Raw genomic sequence first — 22428 nt, forward strand, 5'->3', positions numbered from 1 at the left:
CCAATCCGCATTGGGCCAGCGTAGTGGACTATTGGCCTAACCCCTCTCATCTGAGAGGAGACTCGAGCTCAGGAGTGAGCCGAATATGGGTTGATCATGATGAATAATGATGAAAATGACATCATTCAATTAATTTCCAAGGCATCTTAGTTATTAGTAAAAATATCACTATAGTATGCGCATTATCATCTGAGTCGTCCGGTCATAAAAGTCAAAAAAGATAGGAATGTGCAGCGCGCCTACCTGCGCACCCTAATTATCGATAAACGGCTACCTGCGCACGTGCTAATGATGAGTCAATAATGATTTGGACGATTCTGATTGGTCGGTTTCTAATGTAATTGCATTGCGTATTTTTTTTGCTATAAATGTGTTTACTGCAATTAAATAAATAATTCAAAAAAAAAAATTCAAAATTCATTTATTTCAAGTAGGCTCAGTTTACAAGCACTTTTGACACGTCAGTTGACTATTTGTAAAGATTCTACCACCGGTTCGGAAGGCAGGTTCTGCTGAGAAGATACCGGCAAGAAACTCAACAGTTGCTCTTTTGAAAAAGTCATACAGTATTACAATTTACATTTGATAACAATTAAATTACAATTTCTTATAGTTTTATTTCCTGTGTGAAGGTGGAAGCTGATCCAATGGCCTCCATGCACCTTTGTCGTTAAGGAACTCATCAATAGTGTAGTAACCTCGACTAAGTAAATGTTTTTTAACACATTGCTTAAAGTTGTGCATTGGCAAGTCCATCACAGTCTTGGGGATCTTGTTATAGAAGAGTACACCCAAACCCACAAAAGATTTTTTAACTCTTTATATATAATTATACTTACATACTAAATTTTGGCAGCCTATAGGTACATAACTAAAGTTCAAATTCGACCTGTTGTAAGCGAAAAGTTCATCGATGAGTGTAAAATACCGGAATGGCACTCCCGTAGGCTTAGCTTTGACGACGACGACGCAATTTTCGAATTCGACACCGCCCTTTCGCAGGATAGTGATGACGTCATAGTCCGAGCAGGGTACTACCTGGACAAGACAACTGAGGCTAAGAACCTCAGCACCGATAGGACTAGGAAAAAAATCACCGTTGACCTCTTTCGTTAGTCCAGGGGTTACGGGTTCGAATCCTGGGTCAAGTTATAATATTTTTTTAATACTTTTACATGTTAGCCCTTGACTACAATATCACCTGATGGTAAGTGATGATGAAATCTAAGATGGAAGCCGGTTAACTTGTTAGGAGGATAAAAATCGAAACCCCTTTCAGTGTCTACACGACAACGTACCGGAACGCTCCACGAAAACGGAACCACGGCCTTCCTAGACTAATTAAGAAACCTCAATCGGCCCAGCCGGGGATCGAACCGAGGATCTTCCGCGCATACCACTGCGCCACGAAGGCCGTCAAAACAGGTTTATCTCTCTATGAGATATATCGAGTTTTTCTTTCTTTTATGAAAGGAGACCGAACATTTTTCATACATTGCTGGGCCCAGATTTGATAACCGGTACAATATCCAAATTAGTATCATCATGATCAATACATATAAATAAAATTGAACTGTCTGTCTGTGTTTCAAAATAACTACGTTTTATCAAGTAAGCTTACATTTATATTATTATTTATTACTTACAGGATACCAACATTCAAGCTTTTTAAAAATAATTGTCTGTCTGTCTGTTTTTCCGGGCTAATCTCTGCAACGGCTGAACCGATTTTAACGAGTCTTTCACTAGTGGATAGAGGAAATTATAGAGGCAACTCATAGGCAATTTTTTATCCCGAAAACACTGTTCCCGCTGGATTTGTGAAAAACTGAATATCACGTGAACGAAGTCGCGGGCGTTCGCTAGACAGATTACAATATCAGTTCTATACTCTTGTTTCATTTCAGTTTGATTGACAGTTGCATAACCAATTTAAGGGTAAGTAGACTAATACTTTTGTATTTGTGACCCTTAACCCTTGACCTTTCTGTGTGTATTTTTGAGCTTGTAATGTTGTAAAAACTGTAACTACTTAGTGGACCAAAGAAATAAATGAAAATGCTCGATTTTATCAATTGGTACGAAAATTATTTTGATTTGTTTTCAACCACTGTGGTTAAAAATAAATAAAAATGCACGATTTAAATAATTGGTTATAGTAGCAATGATGATAAATACTGTTAGATGTGTTACTAAGTCATAAAATTTGAGGTGCCCAAAAGAGGAAATTTTGCACATCTCAATGTTAGTTGTGGTCAATAACGAACGTTATTTAAACAAATAATAGCTAAATATCGTCTACAATATCGATTTGTGTGTTCAGTAAGTGAAAAAACTATATATACATAATTAAATAATGGAATTAAAGACAAAATTGTGCATGTGTGCGCAGAGTTTTGTAGCCTTTTTCGATTCGGATCACCTTTTGCGGTGATTTTGTAGGGACATAACCGATCTATAGTATAAAATAATCATTGTATAGAAGGCAGGTATTTGAATTGATTTCAACCAATGTGGATATATGTACCACATAAATCGGTAGGTATTTGTTCAACAAGAGATTAAGGTTTGTACGCCATAACGACTTACATAGAGACTTATATGTGGTCCGTGTGCCCTGAAAACCCTATTCTAAAGTATTGGCTTACCGTGCATCGCGACAGGAACAGGAAATAAGAAATGTTTGCTCTCCTAGAGAAATGTTTTAACGTACCAAATTATATAAATTACTTAGGTACTTTACTGTAGATTTATTATTTAACTAATTAATTATCTACTATATTAATAAAATAATATATTAATATAATAAAATATTGTATTCTCTTTGACTTTTTCTAGACTTCCGCTTCATTTGTCGTCTGTGGACGTCCGTATCTATTAATCTGTGACGTCTGTGCTCTATGCTTTTTGACATACGTCACATAATTTGGATTTTGTCAAATTGTCACTGTCAGATATTGTTTTGTTTTTTTGGAAAAATGACAATATTTTGAAAGTCTTCGAAAATATAAATAAAATTTGTGAACTAAAAGTTTTAATTAACTACTTGTTAGTTCTAATACTATCTACTTGTTAATATGTATTACAATTTTTATAGAAAATGAATAAAATGTGCAGAATATGTTTAGAAAGCAAAAGAAATTTATGTTCAATTTTCGAGACCGATCAGGGATTATCATATGCTTTAATGATTACATTAATTACTGGGATCAAGGTAAGTAACATTCTAGTTACAATAATCTAGACAAGTAACAGACTCACTAAAAGATTGCGCTCAAACTACAGAAATTGCGGTAGCCTAAGAAAATATTCCCGTGGTCCAATCATCAGGTGACGATGTTGAAGTCCAACATAACCTTCTTGGCTCATCACGGCGAGAAGGTCTATCCATCAATATTTCTCCACTTAAAAAAGGCCGGTAACAGTCACTGTTGAAGAAATTACGGTTACTATAGTCTGGCAAATTCGTTGATGACACTCCCATGATATGCGGGCGACGGGGGAAGCTATAGCAAGCCATCAGTTCTGTGTCAATGCACTTGTATGTACTGATTGTCGTAGAGTCCAACATTATCACATTAAGTCCAACTGTGAATAAGTGCCTATTTGCACTGAAAGAAAGGTGAGCGGGTCTATGCTCCGAATTGTCTCATCTTTAATTCTGCAGTGTCAATTAAATAGGCTTTGATAGCACTAAAAATCTTAAGAGCAGAGAAAGGGTTAGGATAGTTCAGTTTGATGCTGGTCTCTACTATAATAAAAAAAATATTAAAATAAGCTTATCGGTTATATTTACATCTACACTTAAATATAATTCTTAATTAATTAGCAGCTTGTCCTTCGACGTGGGCCTCCCCTAACAATCTCTACTTTTTTCTCCCATTCTCATTCATTCAGGACCAGAGACCTTAAAATCATCCTCCACTATATTACTGACTAACTAAAATACCTTTTATTCGTAATAATTCAATAAGTTAATACTTTGCTGTCAGATTGTTTAATCAGTATACAAAAAAGAAATGGCTTAGTTGCAGCAGCAAAAAATGTCCTGAGTACAGTTCAAAATAAGTCACCACCCTGTATGTTTTCTTTTCTAGGTAATTAAAGAACATAATGATGTAATATGCTTGTGCTGTCGCAGAAAACTTAGCAATTTCTATGAGTTTAAACTGCTTATTGAAAGGTATGATATTATGTTTTTGTTATATCTATAACAATTTACCTGTTTAGCATTGAAATAAAAAGCTTACTAATGTAGAATAATTTTGTAGTTGAATTAGTATTTCTAGTTTCTATTTCACTATTTTAGCTTAGCTGTCCTCTCTTATATTCAATTAGTGTTTATAAGTTTGTAAACTAGCGGACCTGGTTGGACAGAAGTGGGGGGTTAGAATGAGACAAACTCCATCCTTTCTGCTCCACTTGTAAAATCACATCAATTTGTCACTCTTTTAGCCGGGAAAGACGGACAAACAAACACACACACTTTCACATTTATAATATAAGTATGGATATCATAGTATTATAAGGATTTATATTACTATTCAAGTGTTACATGTTCAACTTGCATGTTTATTTACAGATCTGATCTAGAATTAAATAAACATTCAAAGGTATTTAAGTTTAACACAATAGATGATATCAAAGTGGAATTCCTCCCCAAAATAAATAATAAGGAGCCCAGTGATGCTTCAGATTACAATTCATTGTTTCAAAATGAAAATGATTGTATTTATTACAATAACACATTGATTAAAAGATTGAATGAAGATGAAAAGAAAAATATACCAATAGAAGACTTATTGAACACAATAAAGACTGAAGGTTTGGAAGATAATGATTATGTAAGATTAATCATAGTTCAATCTACTTTGTCTCTAATAAAAAGTAGGAATTCAAAATATTCTAGTATAATATGCACCAAATGTTGAGTCTACTCAGCATGACATGTCATCTGAGCAGCTATTTTTATCAGAATGTTTTTACATAGTACCCTTATGGTTTGTGCTCAGAGCAGGCTCAAAATTTGGTGCATACTATATCTATCTAATAGATAACAATAGCCCAAAAGTCTAATGGTGTAGATACTGATCTTAAGTGAAATCTTAGAGATCCTAACCATTTTTGTATAGTATATATATATATATATATATATATCTAAATATCCTTCTATATAAATATTAACTTTTTATTTTTAGGATGATTATTTATTCGATGCAAAAAAAGATAAAGAATATAACAGTAAGAGAAAGAAGAAAAGACAGAAAACGTTTAAAATTGACAAAACATCAAGTATGTATTGCATCTTGTTTTGGTGAACATGAGTATAACTAATAAATAAATTTATTTAGTACTAGCGGACGCCTGCGACTTTTTCCGCGTGAAACTTGATGTAAACTTACTACTAATACTAAGTACCCCTATCCTACCCCTTCAATTTTTAAAATTATTCCTGTCATAAGAATCTGCTCCTGACAATAAAAAAGCAGTGAATTCACTTCGATAGATTATAATATACAGAAAAATAACACGTTAAATTGTAATCAGTATGTTCAGTTAACAATATAGTAGCCTCCTCATTGTCCTGTGAAGAGACGTTAAAATCAGTCCAGCAGTTCCAAAGATTAGCCTGGACAAACAGACACGAAAATTTTACATGTAAATGAGAGCCTTGATAGCCCAGTGAATATGACCACAGCCTTCTATTTGGAGGGCGAAGGTTCGAATCCAGTCCAGGGTGTCCACCTTCAATTTTTTAATTATGTGTATTTTAAGAAATTAAATATCACATGTCTTAAACAGTGAAACATCATGAGGAAACCTGCATACCTGAGATTAATCCCCTCTAATTCGGAGAGGAGACTCTAGCTCAGCATTGAGCCAAAAATGGGTTGCTAACGTTGATGACCCTGAAAATAACATAAATGCATACATACGTACATTCATAATAATAACAATTTCTACAATTTTTTTTTCCAGGTGAAACTAAAGGACAGCCATTTAAAGATATGAAAAATATTCCTATCAAACCTATTATCTTAAACGATGTTAGGTTGCTAAGAACTAGTACACAATATGGTTTAAAAAAAGAGAAAGCCAAGTGTTTATCTAACAGGAAAGATGCATTATGTCCCTTTTGTGGCAAGATTTGTAAAAGTCTGAGATCGCATATTTTGATTCATATAGGTAAATGTTTTACTATTATTTCTTACAGAGCTATCACACTAGCGGATTGAGAGTGTTTTCAAAGCGGAGCGGGCTCGCAACGTATACGCCAGTCCGTCCCAGTGTTAGATAGATAGATAGTATAGAATATTATTTTCAGGTGAGAAGAAATTCAAATGTCACCAGTGTCCTAAATCATTTTACACCAAGACGACTCTGCAGTATCACATAAATAAATCGCATTCAACAATAAGCGAGACATTCAAATGTGAACATTGTATATCAACATTTTCTACAAAAGGATCTGTTATGAGGTAAATATTCATTTATGTATCGATTATCTGATGATGTGTATCTTAAATAAACATATCTTTCATTCTTAATCATTTACCGGAACAGGTAGCAGCGACAGTGATTGTACCATCATTAAGTTTTAGAGGAAACACTTTGAGGTCACTAGTCCTGGAACCTGCCCAGAACTAGTGGCCTTGGGTGTAGGTTTAAGGGATCCTTTATTTTCCATTAACACTCACCTCCCCTGCGCGATATGTTCTTCATGCCCACACTTAACTATTTATGATCCATAATGATAACATAAAACATTATTGCACAAAATCACTAACGCACCTAGCAGCGTGACGGTGTTCACACGGCCTAACAAAGAACTTAACTCAAGTCATCAAATACCCTCTTATTTATACCATCATTGTTGCAACAATTTCGTAGAAATACCTTCTTTTTATAATAATATAAATAATGAATACCAGCTGTGCTCGAGGAACTCGTAACAATCAATCGATGGCGGTTAATTAAACGTCAAAGTAATAGTCTAAAATCAGACTTTGAAACGACTAATCTGTTTGTTGGATGAAAAGTTGATTATTTGATATAGACATGACATTAAACATCCAAAATGTATCTTAACTATGAAATCAAAACTAAAATGAAAAATTTAGACTAAAATTATGAAATTAAAATACATAAAACTATAACATCGTTTTGTTGATTGGATTTTTTAAACCCTAGTTTTCAAAAACAAAAAGTTGGTTATATTAAATCAATGACGGTAACATTATTTTTAATTGCAGGCATATGGCGGTACATATGGAGTACAAACAGTTTTCCTGTACAATATGCAAAAAAGAATTTAAATGGGTAAGTTTTGAATAGGGGTAACTGAGACGTTAGCCCAATACTACGTTAGCAGGGCAGTGATCCGCAAACTTGCCTATAGACACCTGCTAGAAATATGAAATTTAAAATGCATTTATTTCAAGTAGGCTTAGTGTTACAATTTCCTCGATTACGTGTAGTATTAACATTCATTATTTATGTTATTGTGGAGGGGAGGCAGTGTTGGTATAAATAAGACGGTTTTTGATGACTTGAGCTCAGTTGTTTGTTAAGCAGCGTGGACACCGTCACGCTGCCAGTCGCGTTAGTGATTTTAAACACAATAGTCACCGTTTTACACTAGTTTAATTCACACTTTATAGTAATTTCGAGAAAAAGAAACAATTAAGATCAAGCAGTGAGTTCAGGGCACCAATCTTACTTTTCAGCAATGAAAATACACTCAACGATCCGACTCGATCCGTTGTTATCACAAAACTGCCCTGACAAATACTGTCAGTCTCCCTAAAGTAAAGTTGGCGCCTCGACCCTGCTCGAGGCATCTGCTCTTCTCTGATTGGTCGTTTTTCTTTGTCCTGATTGGTTGTTACGTGGTTCAACGTAACAAACAATATTCATAAATTATTAGATTTAATTAATTTAGCTATTCAAAAATGTAACAAATCAAATCAAATTAAATTTGGATTTTTACGCTTAACGTTTTGCATGCAACAACTCTACTAATAACTTCCTACGACATACTTATGTTATACCAAAAAAAAAATCGTAAAATATGTTTTTTTGTTTTAATTTTTTTAGAAGGCTGCAATGAAGCAGCATATGCTCATTCACGACATGGCGGCGAGATCAATTCCATGCAATATGTGTAATATGCTGTTTACCAGCCAGAGCAACTTGAAAGCTCATTCTAGAGTCCATACCGGGGAACGTCCGTATAAATGTGAGGTACGCTGTCTTCTCTTTGTAAGTCGACACTTCGTTAACTAATATTTATCTTATCTTGGTCTTGAAATGTTCGTGGAGGTATACGGAAGGTTTAAAAGGTGAGAAAAATTTGAATAAATGCCGGGAAAAGAATAAAACAAACCTTTTCCATACAAACGTTTAAGAGTCGAGGGGTTGGGGTAGGGGTAGGTAAGAAGTTGCGGTAGTTTACGAAATGTTCCCGTGGCTCAGTCATCATATTATATTTAATAATGAATGACTGCTCACTGTTGAGCACGAGTCTCCTGTCAGAATGAGAGGGGTTAGGCTTTAGTCCACCACGCTGGTGGATTGCCGGACTTCACACACCTAGAGAATTAAGGAAATACTCAGGTATGCAGGATCCTCACGGTGTTTTTTCTTTACTGAGACAAGTAATATTTAATTTCCTAAAATGCACACAAGTGAAAAGTTGGAGGTGCATAGCCCGGACCGGATTCAATCCTACACCCTCCGGAATCGGAGGCAGAAATCATATCCACTGGGCTATCACGGCTCTATTTTCAATTTATTACACGCTTTATATTAGCTTCACTTGTAACTATGTATGTAAGAAAATCTTGGAATCTTAATTTGACCCACTTCCCGGTTTTCGATTAGGATGAAATTTTGCACACGCTCTGAGTTCTGATGACAATACATGACTAGCTAAGAAACGTCATTACAAATCCAATATGGCGGCCTCCCCAAGCTTGTAACTATGTATATGAGAAAATCTTGAAATCTTAATTTGACCCACTTCCCGGTTTTCGATTAGGATGAAATTTTGCACACGCTCTGAGTTCTGATGACAATACATGACTAGCTAACATTACAAATCCAATATGGCGGCCTCCCCAAGATGGCGGACTGGTTGTTTGAAATTACCCCCATAAGTATATCAATGAAAGCGTTTGCTGTCAGGAATACGAAAAAATAGTCACGTGACTTAAATCCAATATTTCTAATTTTTAGTGCTAGCTGAAAGCGTGTTTTTTAGTTTTTTAAACTATTTAAATTATTTGTATTTATTGTTTCAGCTTTGCTCACAACCATACAGTTACAAACGCGACTTCAATAGACACTGTTTCAAAAAACATGGTATAATAATAGACCGGAGGCAGGTTTACGTGATGAACGACGAAGTACTGAAGCGAGAGAAGACTTTGATGAAGGACTTGATGTTAAGTTTGCACGGTATACCGACGGCGAGCGAGCCCATGGATTCGTTCCAGGGACCGCAAAAGGCGCTGGCTTTCGCTAAAGCTGTCAAAGTCATGCAAAATGGTCAAATACCAATAGATGTTCATTTGTGAAATGAATACATTGTGTTTTTAATGTTAATTTATTGTATATTTGTTATAAAAATAAATTTTAATATTTGTTAAATTATTTTTTTTTAAGTTATGATTTCTAATTAACTGCTACAAAGTTAGGTCGCATTGTTCCTCTGAGGAAGTTATCACTTGATTATCTCCAAGCAACATCACACCGATATACTGGCAGAAGGCCGCGACTTCGTCCGCGTGAAATTTAGTTTTTCACAAATCCCTCGAAAATCGTGGATTTTTCCGTGATGAAAAGTGCTCTATGTGTTAATCCAGAGTAAAATCTATTTCCATTGCAAATTTCAGCCAAATCGGTTCAGTAGTTTCGACGTTAAAGAGTACCAAACATCCAAACAAACTTTCGCGTTTATAATATTAGTAGGATTCTGGACAGTAGGCATGGTTGACGGTGTAATTACCATGGGCATATAAACTTCTTACCCCTAAGGTTTATTTATTTAATCTATTTAATATTTATTTACGCATCAACCTATTTAAATGCGCTTTTGAGTGCGTGGATGACATGATCCTTGCATTCTCTGTGATGATTTCTCTATAGGTCTATCATCATCATCATCATTATCAACCCATATTCGGCTCACTCCTGAGCTCGAGTCTCCACTCAGAATGAGATGGGTTAGGCCAATAGTCCACCACGCTGGCCCAATGCGGATTGGCAGACTTCACACACGCAGAGAATTAAGAAAATTCTCTGGTTTCCTCACGATGTTTTTCCTTCACCGTTTGAGACACGTGATATTTACTTAATTTCTTAAAATGCACACAATTAAAAAGGTGGAGGTTCATGCCCCGGACCGGATTCGAACCCTCCGTAATCGGAGGCAGAGGTCATATCCACTAGACGATTTTAACTTACTTTTTGGTCATTTTTAATTACCTTGCTTGCTTTGTTAATTATACCTAACTTTTGATATAAACCATATCCACACTTTACATGTAGAGTACCTATCGTTGAAAATATTTTTTGATATTTTATTGACTTGTAAGCGTGCCTAAAATTCATTACAGCATTCTAGTAGGTAGGTAATAACAGTCTCTGAGCTAAACCGCGGTTCCTTGTTGACTACAGCACCCTAAAAGCTAACTGAGTTACCGAGGTGGCCCATTGTATGTTTAAGCTCTGTAAGAGAGTGGAATTTGGAGTACACCCATAACCCATTACGTTGTTTCAATTCAGATTGACAGTCATATTGATACCATATTGTTATATTTATCAGTATGTATAAGGTTTTAACTAGGGCTATATGTAAAAAGTGTAAAATTCTTTGTTCAAGTATATATTCTGTGGTCCGACATGTTTGTATCGAGTCCTTAGGGTAAAGTGCACGTGCAAGTTTTGACGGCCTCCGTGGCGTAGTGGTATGCGCGGCGGATTTACAAAACGGAGTTCCTAGGTTCGATCCCCGGCTCGGCAGATTGAGATTTTCTTAATTTGTCTAGGTCGGGCTGGTGGGAGGCTTCAGCCGAGGCTAGTTACCACCCTACCGGCAAAGACGTACCGCCAAGCGATTTAGCGTTCCGGAACGATGCCGTGCAGAAACCGAAAGGGGTGTGGATTTTCATCCCCCTCCTAACAAGTTAGCCCGCTTCCACCTTAGACTTCATCATCACTTACCTTCAGGTGAGATTGTAGTTAAGGTCTAACTTGTAAAGAATAAAAAAAATACGTTACCTACTGCCTATTATTGATAATGTATCAAACATTATCATACCAAGCCGGATGCTCGCTAATCAATAGCGATTGGTATCAGATGTTAATGAATTAATGATGACTGGGACGGAAGGCTTAACGAGCTCTCCTAGGCAAGGAGATGTATCTGAAAGAAACTTCCAAAATTCAAACTGCTAATTACCTACTGAAAATTTTCTTGGAAGAAAGAAAAATTCAAAGTTTCAAGTCCCGATCCTGTACTCTACGTGATCTGAAGCCTTTAGCCTTTAGCCTAAAGCATTAATTTGGAATGCTCTTTGGTTGTTTCCTGTCACTTATAATTTAAAAATCTTCAAAGCAAGAGTGAAAGCACCTTTTAGGTAAGCGCTCCAACTTAGATCGTATTAATGCTTTCCATCATTGGCGTTGCGAGGTTCGGGCAGACACTAGAAGAACGGTCAGTCTCATCATTATCAACCCATATTCGGCTCACTGCTGAGCTCGAGTCTCGTCTCAGAATGAGAGGGGTTAGGCCAATAGTTTACCACGCTCTCCCAATGCGGATTGGCAGACTTCACACACGCAGAGAATTAAGGAAATTCTCTGGTATGCAGGTTTCCTCACGATGTTTTCCTTCACCGTTTGAGACACGTGATATTTAATTTCTTGAAATGCACACAACTGAAAAGTTGGAGGTGCATGCCCCGGACCGGATTCGTACCCACACCCTCTGGAATCGGAGGCAGACGTCATATTCACTGGTCTATCACGGCTCTTTCTTTTAAAATTGTTCGTACTCGACTAAAATACTAAAGTACGGCCTTTAAGTGATTACGCCTGATGAAAAATTAGTAGCGCGCTTGTCTAGAATCGTGGATCGTCAGGACCTCAAAACATAGATCGTTAGGCAACATAGGAAAATATTTAGTAGGTACCTACTTACTTAGGAGTAGGTTGAGTACATACCTACCTGCCTGGAGTTTATATAATTACACAGATAGGTAGATAATATCATTGTCGTCTGTGCTTACGTAAAGAATACGCCCACGACGCTCTTAAGGGTTGAGATAAGTATAATATAATAACAGTTGATTGAAATCAATCCCGCCACCCTCCATTGTTGGAATACACGTGGGTCAAACACAATAACGTCTTGGCCATTGTCTAATGTCCACGGTGAAACATCACCTGATACCTGATAAAGAAAATGCGGATCGGTTACAATCACGGGGAGACAGTTTTCTTTCCCGCTAATGGACCTATTCACGCGCCCTTCAATCAAACTCGATATATAAGAGGCGAGCCAATAAATCTAAGCTCATTCTCATTTTGAAAGCGGAGAAAATTTGACATCATGGTAGGTGGCTCTCGTTCATGGGATTCCAATTAGCTAAGTACAATTTTAATTAGCAAGCTTTTTTGTTTCAATAAAAAATCTACTGATTTTATTTAGGTCGATGTATGCTGCTTGTATTTATGTGCTACGCGTATTTAGTTAACAGCTTCTTATGCAACCAGGTCCTGGGTTCGAAGCCTGGGTGGAGTTATGAAACATTGAGAATTTTCTTCTTTCAAGAAATTCCAGTTACATTTCTCAGCCAGAAGTTGGGAGTTTGTATAAATATCCCAATTCCCCTGAGGGCACACTTCAGTGCAGGTCATTATCATTAACATAATTATGATAGTGATCGTTACAAAATCAAACATTATCCATTAAACCCGCCAACCCGCATTCAAGCAGCGTGGTAGGTTCTAACCTCATATCTCCTTTCTTAGAAGGAGGGAGGCCTGGCCCTGTCAGTTAACCGTTAAAATATGTGTATTTTCAACTTTGTTATGTACTTTTCAATATTTTTTGGCTGTTCAACGTTCTACGTACAATAAATATTGTGTCAATAAATACGTACTCATATCGCTTAATAAAATTGAAGTGTATTTAAAAAAAACCGGCTAAGTGCGTGTTGGGCGCAGAGTAGGGTTCCGTAGATTTAGTTAGTGTTTTAATCCCCTATGTAATGCACAAAAATACCGATAACCATACCCACACCATGGGATAGACGATGAAAAATTCATCTTCATTTTGCAAGGAAGGAACCCAAAAAAAATATTTTTTTTAAATTTTTATTTTCCATTTTAAACTGAAATAATCACCAAAATCCCTTCAGTGAGTTGTTTATGTGATATATCAGTGCTTTTTTTTTAATCTTCAAAGAGCGTTGTACGAGAATTACAAATGAAGAATGCTGAGCTCTATTGTTCTAGCCTTTGCGCTCAACAAATTCTGCATACTAATTGTTGGATGCAAAGACTTGGCCAGTTGCTCAAATATGTCTGCAACATCTTCGAATCCGAAAAGTCTGTACTTATTGTTTTTCTTTTTTTATAATATTTAAATGTGTAACGGCAAATATAAGATACTAAGTAAATAATAGTTAACGGATATTGAACATGACTAAATTGAATTACCTACTTATTACGTAGTCACATATAGGCTGCAGCCCGTACTGCATCACAATTTTCCTAATGAGGTTTATAAATATTTTTAGGGCAGGGATAGGGTAGGTGTAGGGTGGGAGTAGAATAGAATAAGGGTAGGGAATGAGTCAAAGCGAAGCTTGACCGCTAATAAATAGGTACTATAAAATGACGCAATCGCTTCGGGTAACCATTTTTTTTTACAATGTTTTGGTACATGTTTATTATTATGTGTATCTCATGTACGTAAACATCCTAACGATAAGGATATTCGTACCTAAAACATCAAAATAATTTTCGGAAAATCCGAAAAACCCATCCGGTGCTTGCGGTTAAAACGCGTCTTAGATATAAATCACACATCGCATCAAGCAGTATCATAAAGTAATTTTCCTTCCAAATGGTTAAATATATTAACTTAGGTAGGTGGTAATAAAATCTACCTTGGAATAGGTATTTCCCCATTCAATACTCACGTGTACCTACCTATTTACTAAAAAAAGCTTACGTAACTCAGTATTTAATACTAGCAGATCCTAGCCTTGGCTTTCCCGTGTGAATTTCAAGCAGTCATAATGATTTCACTCGCTTGTTTATTTATCGGTTTAGTGAACGAAATTAGTGGAAAAATAAGTAGGTAATACTCATTCATCGTCGGCAATTGAAGGTGTGTCTATAATAATATTTACTTAAGTAGGTATAGGGTGTATATTGTATTTCTAAGTAGTCACAGTGACATCGAAACTGTGACGTCATTTTTTAACTAGTCATCTTTAGATAGAGAAGAAGAGCAATTGCTTTCCTCGTAGTACATGGTAATTGTGAGTATATGCGTAGGCTACTACGATCTGTTGGCCCGCAGTTACCATGTGCTGTGAGGTGGGCAGGTCGTCACAGATCTCCGCGACAGGCGAGCGAGGTTTAATATTAATTATAATTACCTATATGTACGGTATCATCATCATCATATCAGCCGATGAACTTCCACTGCAGGGCATAGGCATTTTGTAGGGACTTCCAAACATCACGATACTGAGCCACCTGCATCCAGCGAATCCCTGCGACTCGCTTGATGTCGTCAGTCTACCTGGTAGGGGGTCGACCAACACTTCGCTTTCTAGTGCAGGTTCACCAATCCAGTACTTTGGGAACCCAACATCAATCTTCGAACTATGTGCCCCGCCCATAGCCACTTCAGCTTCGCAACTCGTTGAGCTATGTCAGTGACTTTGGTTCTTATTCATATACTCCTAACATAGCTCGTTCCATCGCCCGCTGTGTGACTCTGAGCTTTCTTATAACATAGCATGTATGGTGTACCTCTTACCGAACATAAAACCTCGTTTTGGAAGTCGGTTAAAAAGTAATATGGTTTTTACAGACTAAGTTCTCCATCGGTGTAATCGCGCTGCTGCTGTCCACGCAACTGATGACTCCGACTATGGCGTTCAAAAAGAGATCCAATACGGACGAGTACATGGTAGAGAATCAAAGGATGCGACAAAATTACTTTTTACAGAGAGCTCTGAATAACGACATAGATAGAAACAAAGTGGGCGTATCGTACGACGAACCGCTCAACCCCAACTCTGATCCTGAAGAATTACCGGCACTTATTGTGGATTATGCTAATATGATACGCAACGATATTATATTGTTAGACAATTCTATTGAAACGCGTACCAGGAAAAGGGGAAATGTTATTGAAAAACACAATGTGAGTTTAGGTGTTGTGTGCTTCTCCGGCGACGTGTTGTCTGGTATTAGCTTTATATGTTGTGTATATCTTATATTTTAAGAAGATGATTTAGCTTTACGTCGCCGATTGCCGATATAGGTATCCAGTCGACAATGACTAGTAATTAATTGTTATTATATTAATGTTGCTCTTACGTGTTAGGTAGGTACTATATAACAGAATCTTATATATAGGTACTCGTTGCTACTGCCACGTATTTACCTATACCTAACTCTTGGAAAAACCTGCAGCCATAGTGCAAGATTTTACTAGAACTACTACTGTTTTGTCTTTGTCTATGTCTTTCGTCAATTGGTTAGCCTATTCAGCGACGAATTATCAGGCCGTTGATTCGAGACTGGGGTCCTTGGTCAGTCTATGAAATATTAAATCCTTCTTCCAAGAAATTCTCTTAGATTTGGGAAATTGGGTTGATACACCTGGGTGCCTTGAAAAATTATCTAGGTATATGGTTACAGGGGGTCCCGGTCATTATTATAAACATCTAATAGTGATCGTTACATATTTAAGCATCGTCATAAGCCTGTTAGCCCGCATTTAAGTAGCAATTAGCATGGTGGCTCTAAGCTCTAGGTATGGTTAAAGGATGGAATGGTAAAACGATAACAGTAGGTACAAGAGGTACTTATTATAAATATTTTCATGTATTCTGTGATAGTATATAGTAAACATGTTTTTTTTTATTACAGCAAAATGGACTTGCCGAAGAAGAACCGTGTATTTGCGAATCAGAATCTGTAAGCCTAAATCTAAATAATATTATATTATATCTAAATAACTTTTTGAATTTAATTTTTAATGTATTTGATTTAAATCTTTTTTTTTTTAGAAAGAGCCCATGTTCCTGGATAACGACCATTTTCCTCGTTCAATTGAGACCAGAAAATGCAACACCAACCTCTGCCCGTCACCGTACAAATGCCATCCTCGAGTACATAATGTATGTATTACAAACTATGTTACTGTTAATTTTATTTTGCTGTACCTACTCATCATTATCAGCCGTTGGACGACTGCTGGGTGTATGCCTCCTGTATATTTAAAATACTCACGGTCTCGAGCTGCCAGCATCCAAAGGCAATCCGCTCGATTCCTCGATCCGATCGGGTCGACCAACACTGTGCTTTCCGGTTCGGGGTCACCATTACAACTACCTAATGTCAATCAGCAGGGTTATTGTGTAACTCGGTGTGCCATTCAAGTAATCAATCAATCAATTTATTTATTTGCAGATACATGCATTATATATATACAGGTGGTAGGTAGATGTAGATGGTAATCAGTCACTATATCGTTTCTTATCGTATTTTCGTTTTTGCAATCATCTAACATTGTGTTTAAATCTTAACTGCATAATTTTACATTAAGTGGTAACGTTTTTTTTGTTTCTACGATCACCTAACATGATTCAACGAAATTACGTAAATATCGTTACTACCTCAACAGGTAGTAACATTAGTAGAGTAGTACGAAGGGTTAGGCTAAATTGGCAGACTTCACACGCGCAGAAAATTTAGAATTCTCAGGTATGCCGATTTCCGAATCGAAATGAGCCTAAATAATCTCTATTATCCATTCTCCTATAAGGAGGAAGGCCCTGTTAAGATTATTAAAATCTTAATATATAAAACCGCCTGATGTACAAAGCTGAAATTTGGCAGGGAGGTAGTTTATATTTAATTTGATTTTGCGATAAGGCCGGATTAAACAGGTCTAAGGGCGGACGAAATCGCGGGCGTCCGCTAGTAAGTTAAATGTCTAACTTTCTAAGGCTAACATTTTCACAGATAACGGTGTTGAAACGGCTCAGACGCATCTCCGAAAATGATGTGCAGTCCGAAGAGTATCTACCGGAAGACATCGCAAGGCACTGGGTAGCGATCAAGAAGCCTGTGGTCGTTGGCTGTTTTTGCTTGAAAAATTTCAATGACAGAAGTTAATTCATTCATAATTTATTATTTATCTGATAAAATGGATGGAAAGATTTGGTAAAAGCTCTTAAGATGCCTATAATATGTCTTTACTATATTCTAATTATCATCTAATATTAATTGTAAATAGATATTACTATATTTATTATATTATTTATAAAGATTTATAAAATCTTTAAAATTTTGAGTTGAAGATAATATTTTGATAAGTAGGTTTTTACAGTGCTCGCCACGGATCTTTATATTTGTGAAGTTAGCTGCACAATGAGTAGGTATGCGCGTTCGTACAGACGCGAACACTCCCCGCCCACGCCGTTTGTACCGTTATTGATTCTTGCGCAGTCATTTGTTGCTAACTTCACAAACACAATATCTTGTGGCGGGCACTGTACTACGTTTCGCATTTTTGAAAATTGAGGTCGACCCGCAAAGAGCCCTAGCGGGACGCCATTTTACTTGATTTATACTGTTTTGTGTTGTTAAAATTTTATTTGACTTATAACTAGTTCTCATTAGAATGTAGATATACGAGTATATTTTATACTTATGTTAAGAATGCATATTGATGTTCCTATTTCATTATTCAAGTAAATATTAAATGCAAGTATATGCCATTATTTCAATAATGAATTGATGTCTATGCAACTATATACAGTATTTGAGCTAGTCAGTTAAAAGATTGTAGGAGAGGTAGAGACTTTCTACACGTAATATTTATAGCTAGATTATCTATGCATGCTGTTATTTATATTATTAAAATTTAATTGTAAGGCTTTGGTAGAGTAGTTTTTAGTTGCTGTCATTAAGTAGTTATATACCCAAAATAAGACCAAGGGGTTTCATTTTAGACTATGATCTACATCGCAAACATAAAGTACTTAAGCTACGCTTGAGCAGGTCTACAGCCTACACTTAACATCAGATGCGACCGTAAAATGCGGTATATATACTGCTATTATATAAAAAATACTTTTTTAGAATATAAACTATCGTGAATGTTATTCATATTAATTGATTAATTGAAAGTAGGGCATACTCCGGCTAAAACACTATTATCACGTGAGTTTTAGCCGTGTTTCATAATCAATTAATAAAAAATACTTATAAAACATTGTTTACCTTTAAAAATATTTATGAATGTTATGTCTTAATAGATATGTAATATTTTTAGATATAGATTTAACTTTAAATAAGATCCAAGTAAAACTAAGGGCTCCGCCATATTGGTCTTGGTTGCTATGCTGAGCGCCTTTTACTTAAATCTTCCGCGATCAACTGTGTGCCTAGTGGGAGTTTTCAATATTTACATATTGTTAACGTATACGTATACGCGAATTTTTATGGAATTGAAATAGTTGTGCAGTAGTGCCACTAGATGGCGCTGTTTCAATTCCTTAGAAATTCGCGTTTACGTTACGCGATAATTACAGTATCAAACTGCCACTAGGCCCTCTGTAATGCGGCATTCGATATTCAATAAATGGACGAAAAATTTGTAATAATAATATTATATACCTACTCGTACCTAATAAAAAATATTACGTAGATGTAAAAAACATAGAACCCATAATAAGATTGTAGTGGCTTGCGAAGCTTTAGTGAAATATAAGTAGGTACTTAAACATGATTATTCATTATATTATATTCATTATTAATTATAATAATAAACAATTTACTAGTGAAGCATATTTATCATGAAACTTGTTATTTTTTGTGTGGCGATTCCCGAATACCTAGCGCAAGAGTCCAATAAAATACAAAGGACTCATCGTATTTAGTGTTTTGTACTAGGAGTTTTGTACTAGGGTTCCTTACTCCGCGCGAAAGCCACAAACGCCGCTATAAGAAGCAAGAAGTGGCCACAAAAATAGCTGAAGCGCGCGACAGCCACTTGTGGCCGGTGGTCGACACTTGTGGTCGGTGGCTGCTATTTTTTAACCCATACATGCAGTATCATAATCGTGGCATGATGCGGCGTTTAGTGGCCGGGGCGGGCCACAAGAAGCGAGCAGCGACTATTGTATCGTGTGGCGACCACCGGCGTCAACCGTGTGTGGCGAGTCTATATAAAATGTATGAAAACAACAGGAAATATGCCGGTAGCGACGTTTTGTGGTTGTGGTCGGTGGCTCGTGTGCGAGAGCCCTTATATTTCATTAAAACCCGAACACTTTACGTAAAAATGTAATAATTCCTCACTTTAGTTTGTAAGATTGTAGATATAATTATATGTAATACCTTAGTTTATTTTTCGTTTTAATTTTTGTAATTGTGGTTTGTGTTTCTCTTGTATTATTATTATTATTATTTTATTATTTTGTTCTTTGTAAATCTGTGTAAATGTACTTCTTTTCTGTAAAACTTTAATCAGCTGGCGGCTTAGGATACCTATTGGGTGCATAACTTAGTATTTTAAGGCACAAAATTTATTATAGTATTATATTATATTTAATAATATTATATTGATTATCTTATATTATTTATTTATATTTTATTAATCATTTATTTATTTACTTATTTATTTATTTATTTTTTATATAATTTTATACAGTTATGAATATTAATAGTTTATTTACAGATAATGTATCTAATTGTGATAGTGATGGATCTGATGAAGACTCTTTCTTTTCTTTGATCGGATCTTCTAACGAAAGTTACCACAGTACTTCAATTCCTATAAATACGCAACTTGAATCCACTTTTGATGCGTTACATAAAAATTTTAATGTTGTACACATAAATGCACAAAGCATACCAGCGCATTTTCCAGATCTCTTAGCGTCATTTGACGTTAAGAATGTGCACGCCATTTTGGTATCTGAGACATTTTTAAAACCCTGCCTTCCTTCCACGTATTACTCGCTGCCAGGTTTCCATTTGATACGTAATGACCGTGTAGGGAAGGGCGGTGGTGGTGTTGCCATTTATTTACGTAGCCATATTCCCTTTTCTATCTTAAGCAAATCTTCGTTATCTCCTATAGAATCCTCTGAACACTTATTTCTAGAATTATTATTTGGTAGTATTAAGGTGCTATTGGGCGTTTTTTATAGTCCATCATTGCGTGTTGATTATTTTAAACAGTTTGAGACATTGTTGGAGAGCTTTGTACCTAGTGTGAATCATACTATAATAATGGGTGATTTTAATACCTGTTTAATTAAAAATGATCACCGGGCACATAACCTAAAAAACATCGTTAATAGCTCCAACTTGTCATTGCTTAACACTGGTGCTACGCATTTCTTTCCTAACTGCACACCCTCACAGTTGGACCTTATGATTGTTTCAGACCAGAATTTTGTTTGCTGTCATGGACAGCTACCTGCGGAAGCATTTTCATACCACGATCTGGTGTACTTATCTTACAGAGTGCGTCCACCAAAAATTAAACCAACAATAGTCATGCGGCGGAGTTTTAAGAATTTAAACAATGATGATTTTTTACGTGATCTAAACGATGCTGACTGGAATGCAATCCTTAGTGCAGTGACTATAAATGATAAGGTTTCTATTTTTAATTCTATACTTACTGAAATTTTTGATCTTCATGCACCCTTACGACCTATTAAATTAAAACATCTACCTGCACCGTGGCTCACCCATGACATAAAGCAAATAATGTTAAAGCGTAATAAGGCTAAATCTAAATATAAAAGTCACCCAACTGTAACTAATTTGCTTAATTATAGGATGCTAAGAAATAAGTGTACCAAGATCTGTAGAGACGCTCAGCGCAATTATATTCATTCTTCGGTATCAGGGAAAAATACGTTAGATGTGTGGAAATTTTTGGGAACACTAGGTATTGGACGTCAGCGTAACAGTGTATCTGATAGTTTGGATATCAATGCGTTAAATTCTCATTTCTCTAATATTACAACAAACAGTAACTTAAAATCTGAAACTCTTAACTCCATTAATTCACGCGCTAAGCCTGGTTTTCCATTGTTTTCTTTCGATACCGTCAGTATAGTTGAAATAAAAAGACATGTGATTGCTATCAAATCTGATGCTGTTGGTAATGATGGAATTAGTCGCAGAATGATTTGTTTATGTTTAGATGTCATTGCGCCTGTCCTTTGTCATCTGTTTAATGAATCTCTGTCGTCCAATACCTTTCCTAGCGCTTGGCGAATAGCACATGTTATACCAGTTCCTAAAACTTCTAATCCAACTACGTTTTCCCATTTTCGTCCAATCTCCATCCTTCCCTTCCTATCTAAAGTCCTTGAACGCATAGTTCATTCTCAACTCCTAAGTTTTCTAACTAAAAATAATATCCTTAACCCTTTCCAGTCTGGTTTTCGTCGTGGGCACAGTACTGTGACGGCTCTAACGAAGGTCTGTGATGATGCGCGTAATGGAATTGATAAACAGCAAGTAACTATTTTAACGTTGCTTGATTTTTCTAACGCTTTTAATAATGTTGATTTTGAAATTCTTTTGGCTATTCTTGAATCTATTAACATTTCTTCTCCTGTACTTAGATGGTTCCACACCTATTTAAACGGTCGCACACAGTGCATCCGTGTAAAAGAGAAACAATCCTCTTTCTGTTCCATTAGTGCTGGGGTTCCTCAGGGTGGTGTGCTATCTCCTCTTCTTTTTTCCATCTTTATAAATACTCTCACTGAACATCTTTCTTTGCAATATCATCTTTATGCAGATGATTTCCAAGTTTATGCACTGACGTCTGTGGAAAGCATTGCTGAGGTTATTAACCATATCAATAATGATCTTAATGCAGTCTATGATTGGAGTGTAGCGTATGGGCTGTCAGTTAATACTGAGAAGTCTCAAGTAATTATATTAGGTAATTCCAGACAACTTTCCAAGATTAATTTTTCGACTTTACCACCAGTTATTTTTGATGGATCAGTATTGCCTTATAGTGAAACAGTAAAGAATCTTGGTATTATCATGGACAACAATCTTTCCTGGAGACCACAAGTTGCACAAATTAGTAAAAAGATTTTTCAAGCTGTTGGATCCTTAAGA

At 36.1% G+C, this 22428-nt stretch overlaps 2 protein-coding genes across 2 annotated transcripts; both read left to right on the forward strand.

Annotated features, from left to right (window-relative positions):
* Window positions 1-2952: 2952 nt before the first annotated feature.
* LOC112048046 (zinc finger imprinted 3) lies at window positions 2953-9652 on the forward strand. Its single transcript, XM_024085399.2, has 9 exons — window positions 2953-3214; window positions 4098-4183; window positions 4583-4844; window positions 5199-5292; window positions 5980-6186; window positions 6326-6479; window positions 7254-7320; window positions 8098-8244; window positions 9303-9652. The coding sequence occupies exons 1-9, from the start codon at window positions 3101-3103 to the stop codon at window positions 9576-9578; spliced, it is 1407 nt and encodes a 468-aa protein (XP_023941167.2). The 5' UTR covers window positions 2953-3100; the 3' UTR covers window positions 9579-9652.
* A 2812-nt stretch (window positions 9653-12464) lies between these two features.
* On the forward strand, window positions 12465-18833 carry LOC112048049 (prothoracicotropic hormone-like). The gene is made up of 5 exons (XM_024085402.2): window positions 12465-12619; window positions 15119-15454; window positions 16186-16233; window positions 16326-16436; window positions 17284-18833. The coding sequence occupies exons 1-5, from the start codon at window positions 12617-12619 to the stop codon at window positions 17434-17436; spliced, it is 651 nt and encodes a 216-aa protein (XP_023941170.1). The 5' UTR covers window positions 12465-12616; the 3' UTR covers window positions 17437-18833.
* Window positions 18834-22428: the final 3595 nt, after the last annotated feature.

Source organism: Bicyclus anynana, chromosome 7 (genome assembly GCF_947172395.1).
Source record: "Bicyclus anynana chromosome 7, ilBicAnyn1.1, whole genome shotgun sequence".
Taxonomy (NCBI): domain Eukaryota; kingdom Metazoa; phylum Arthropoda; class Insecta; order Lepidoptera; family Nymphalidae; genus Bicyclus; species Bicyclus anynana.

What these genes read in the sequence shown, in the direction of transcription:
- LOC112048049 (XM_024085402.2), top strand. An exon ending in ATGTTATTGAAAAACACAAT is followed by an intron (nt 15,455 to 16,185) that starts GTGAGTTTAGGT and finishes TTTTTATTACAG; the next exon opens with CAAAATGGACTTGCCGAAGA. An exon ending in GCCATCCTCGAGTACATAAT is followed by an intron (nt 16,437 to 17,283) that starts GTATGTATTACA and finishes ACATTTTCACAG; the next exon opens with ATAACGGTGTTGAAACGGCT.
- LOC112048046 (XM_024085399.2), top strand. Translation starts at nt 3,101, where the DNA reads ATGAATAAAATGTGCAGAATATGTTTAGAAAGCAAAAGAAATTTATGT. An exon ending in GTTTGGAAGATAATGATTAT is followed by an intron (nt 4,845 to 5,198) that starts GTAAGATTAATC and finishes TTTTATTTTTAG; the next exon opens with GATGATTATTTATTCGATGC. An exon ending in AACGTCCGTATAAATGTGAG is followed by an intron (nt 8,245 to 9,302) that starts GTACGCTGTCTT and finishes TTATTGTTTCAG; the next exon opens with CTTTGCTCACAACCATACAG.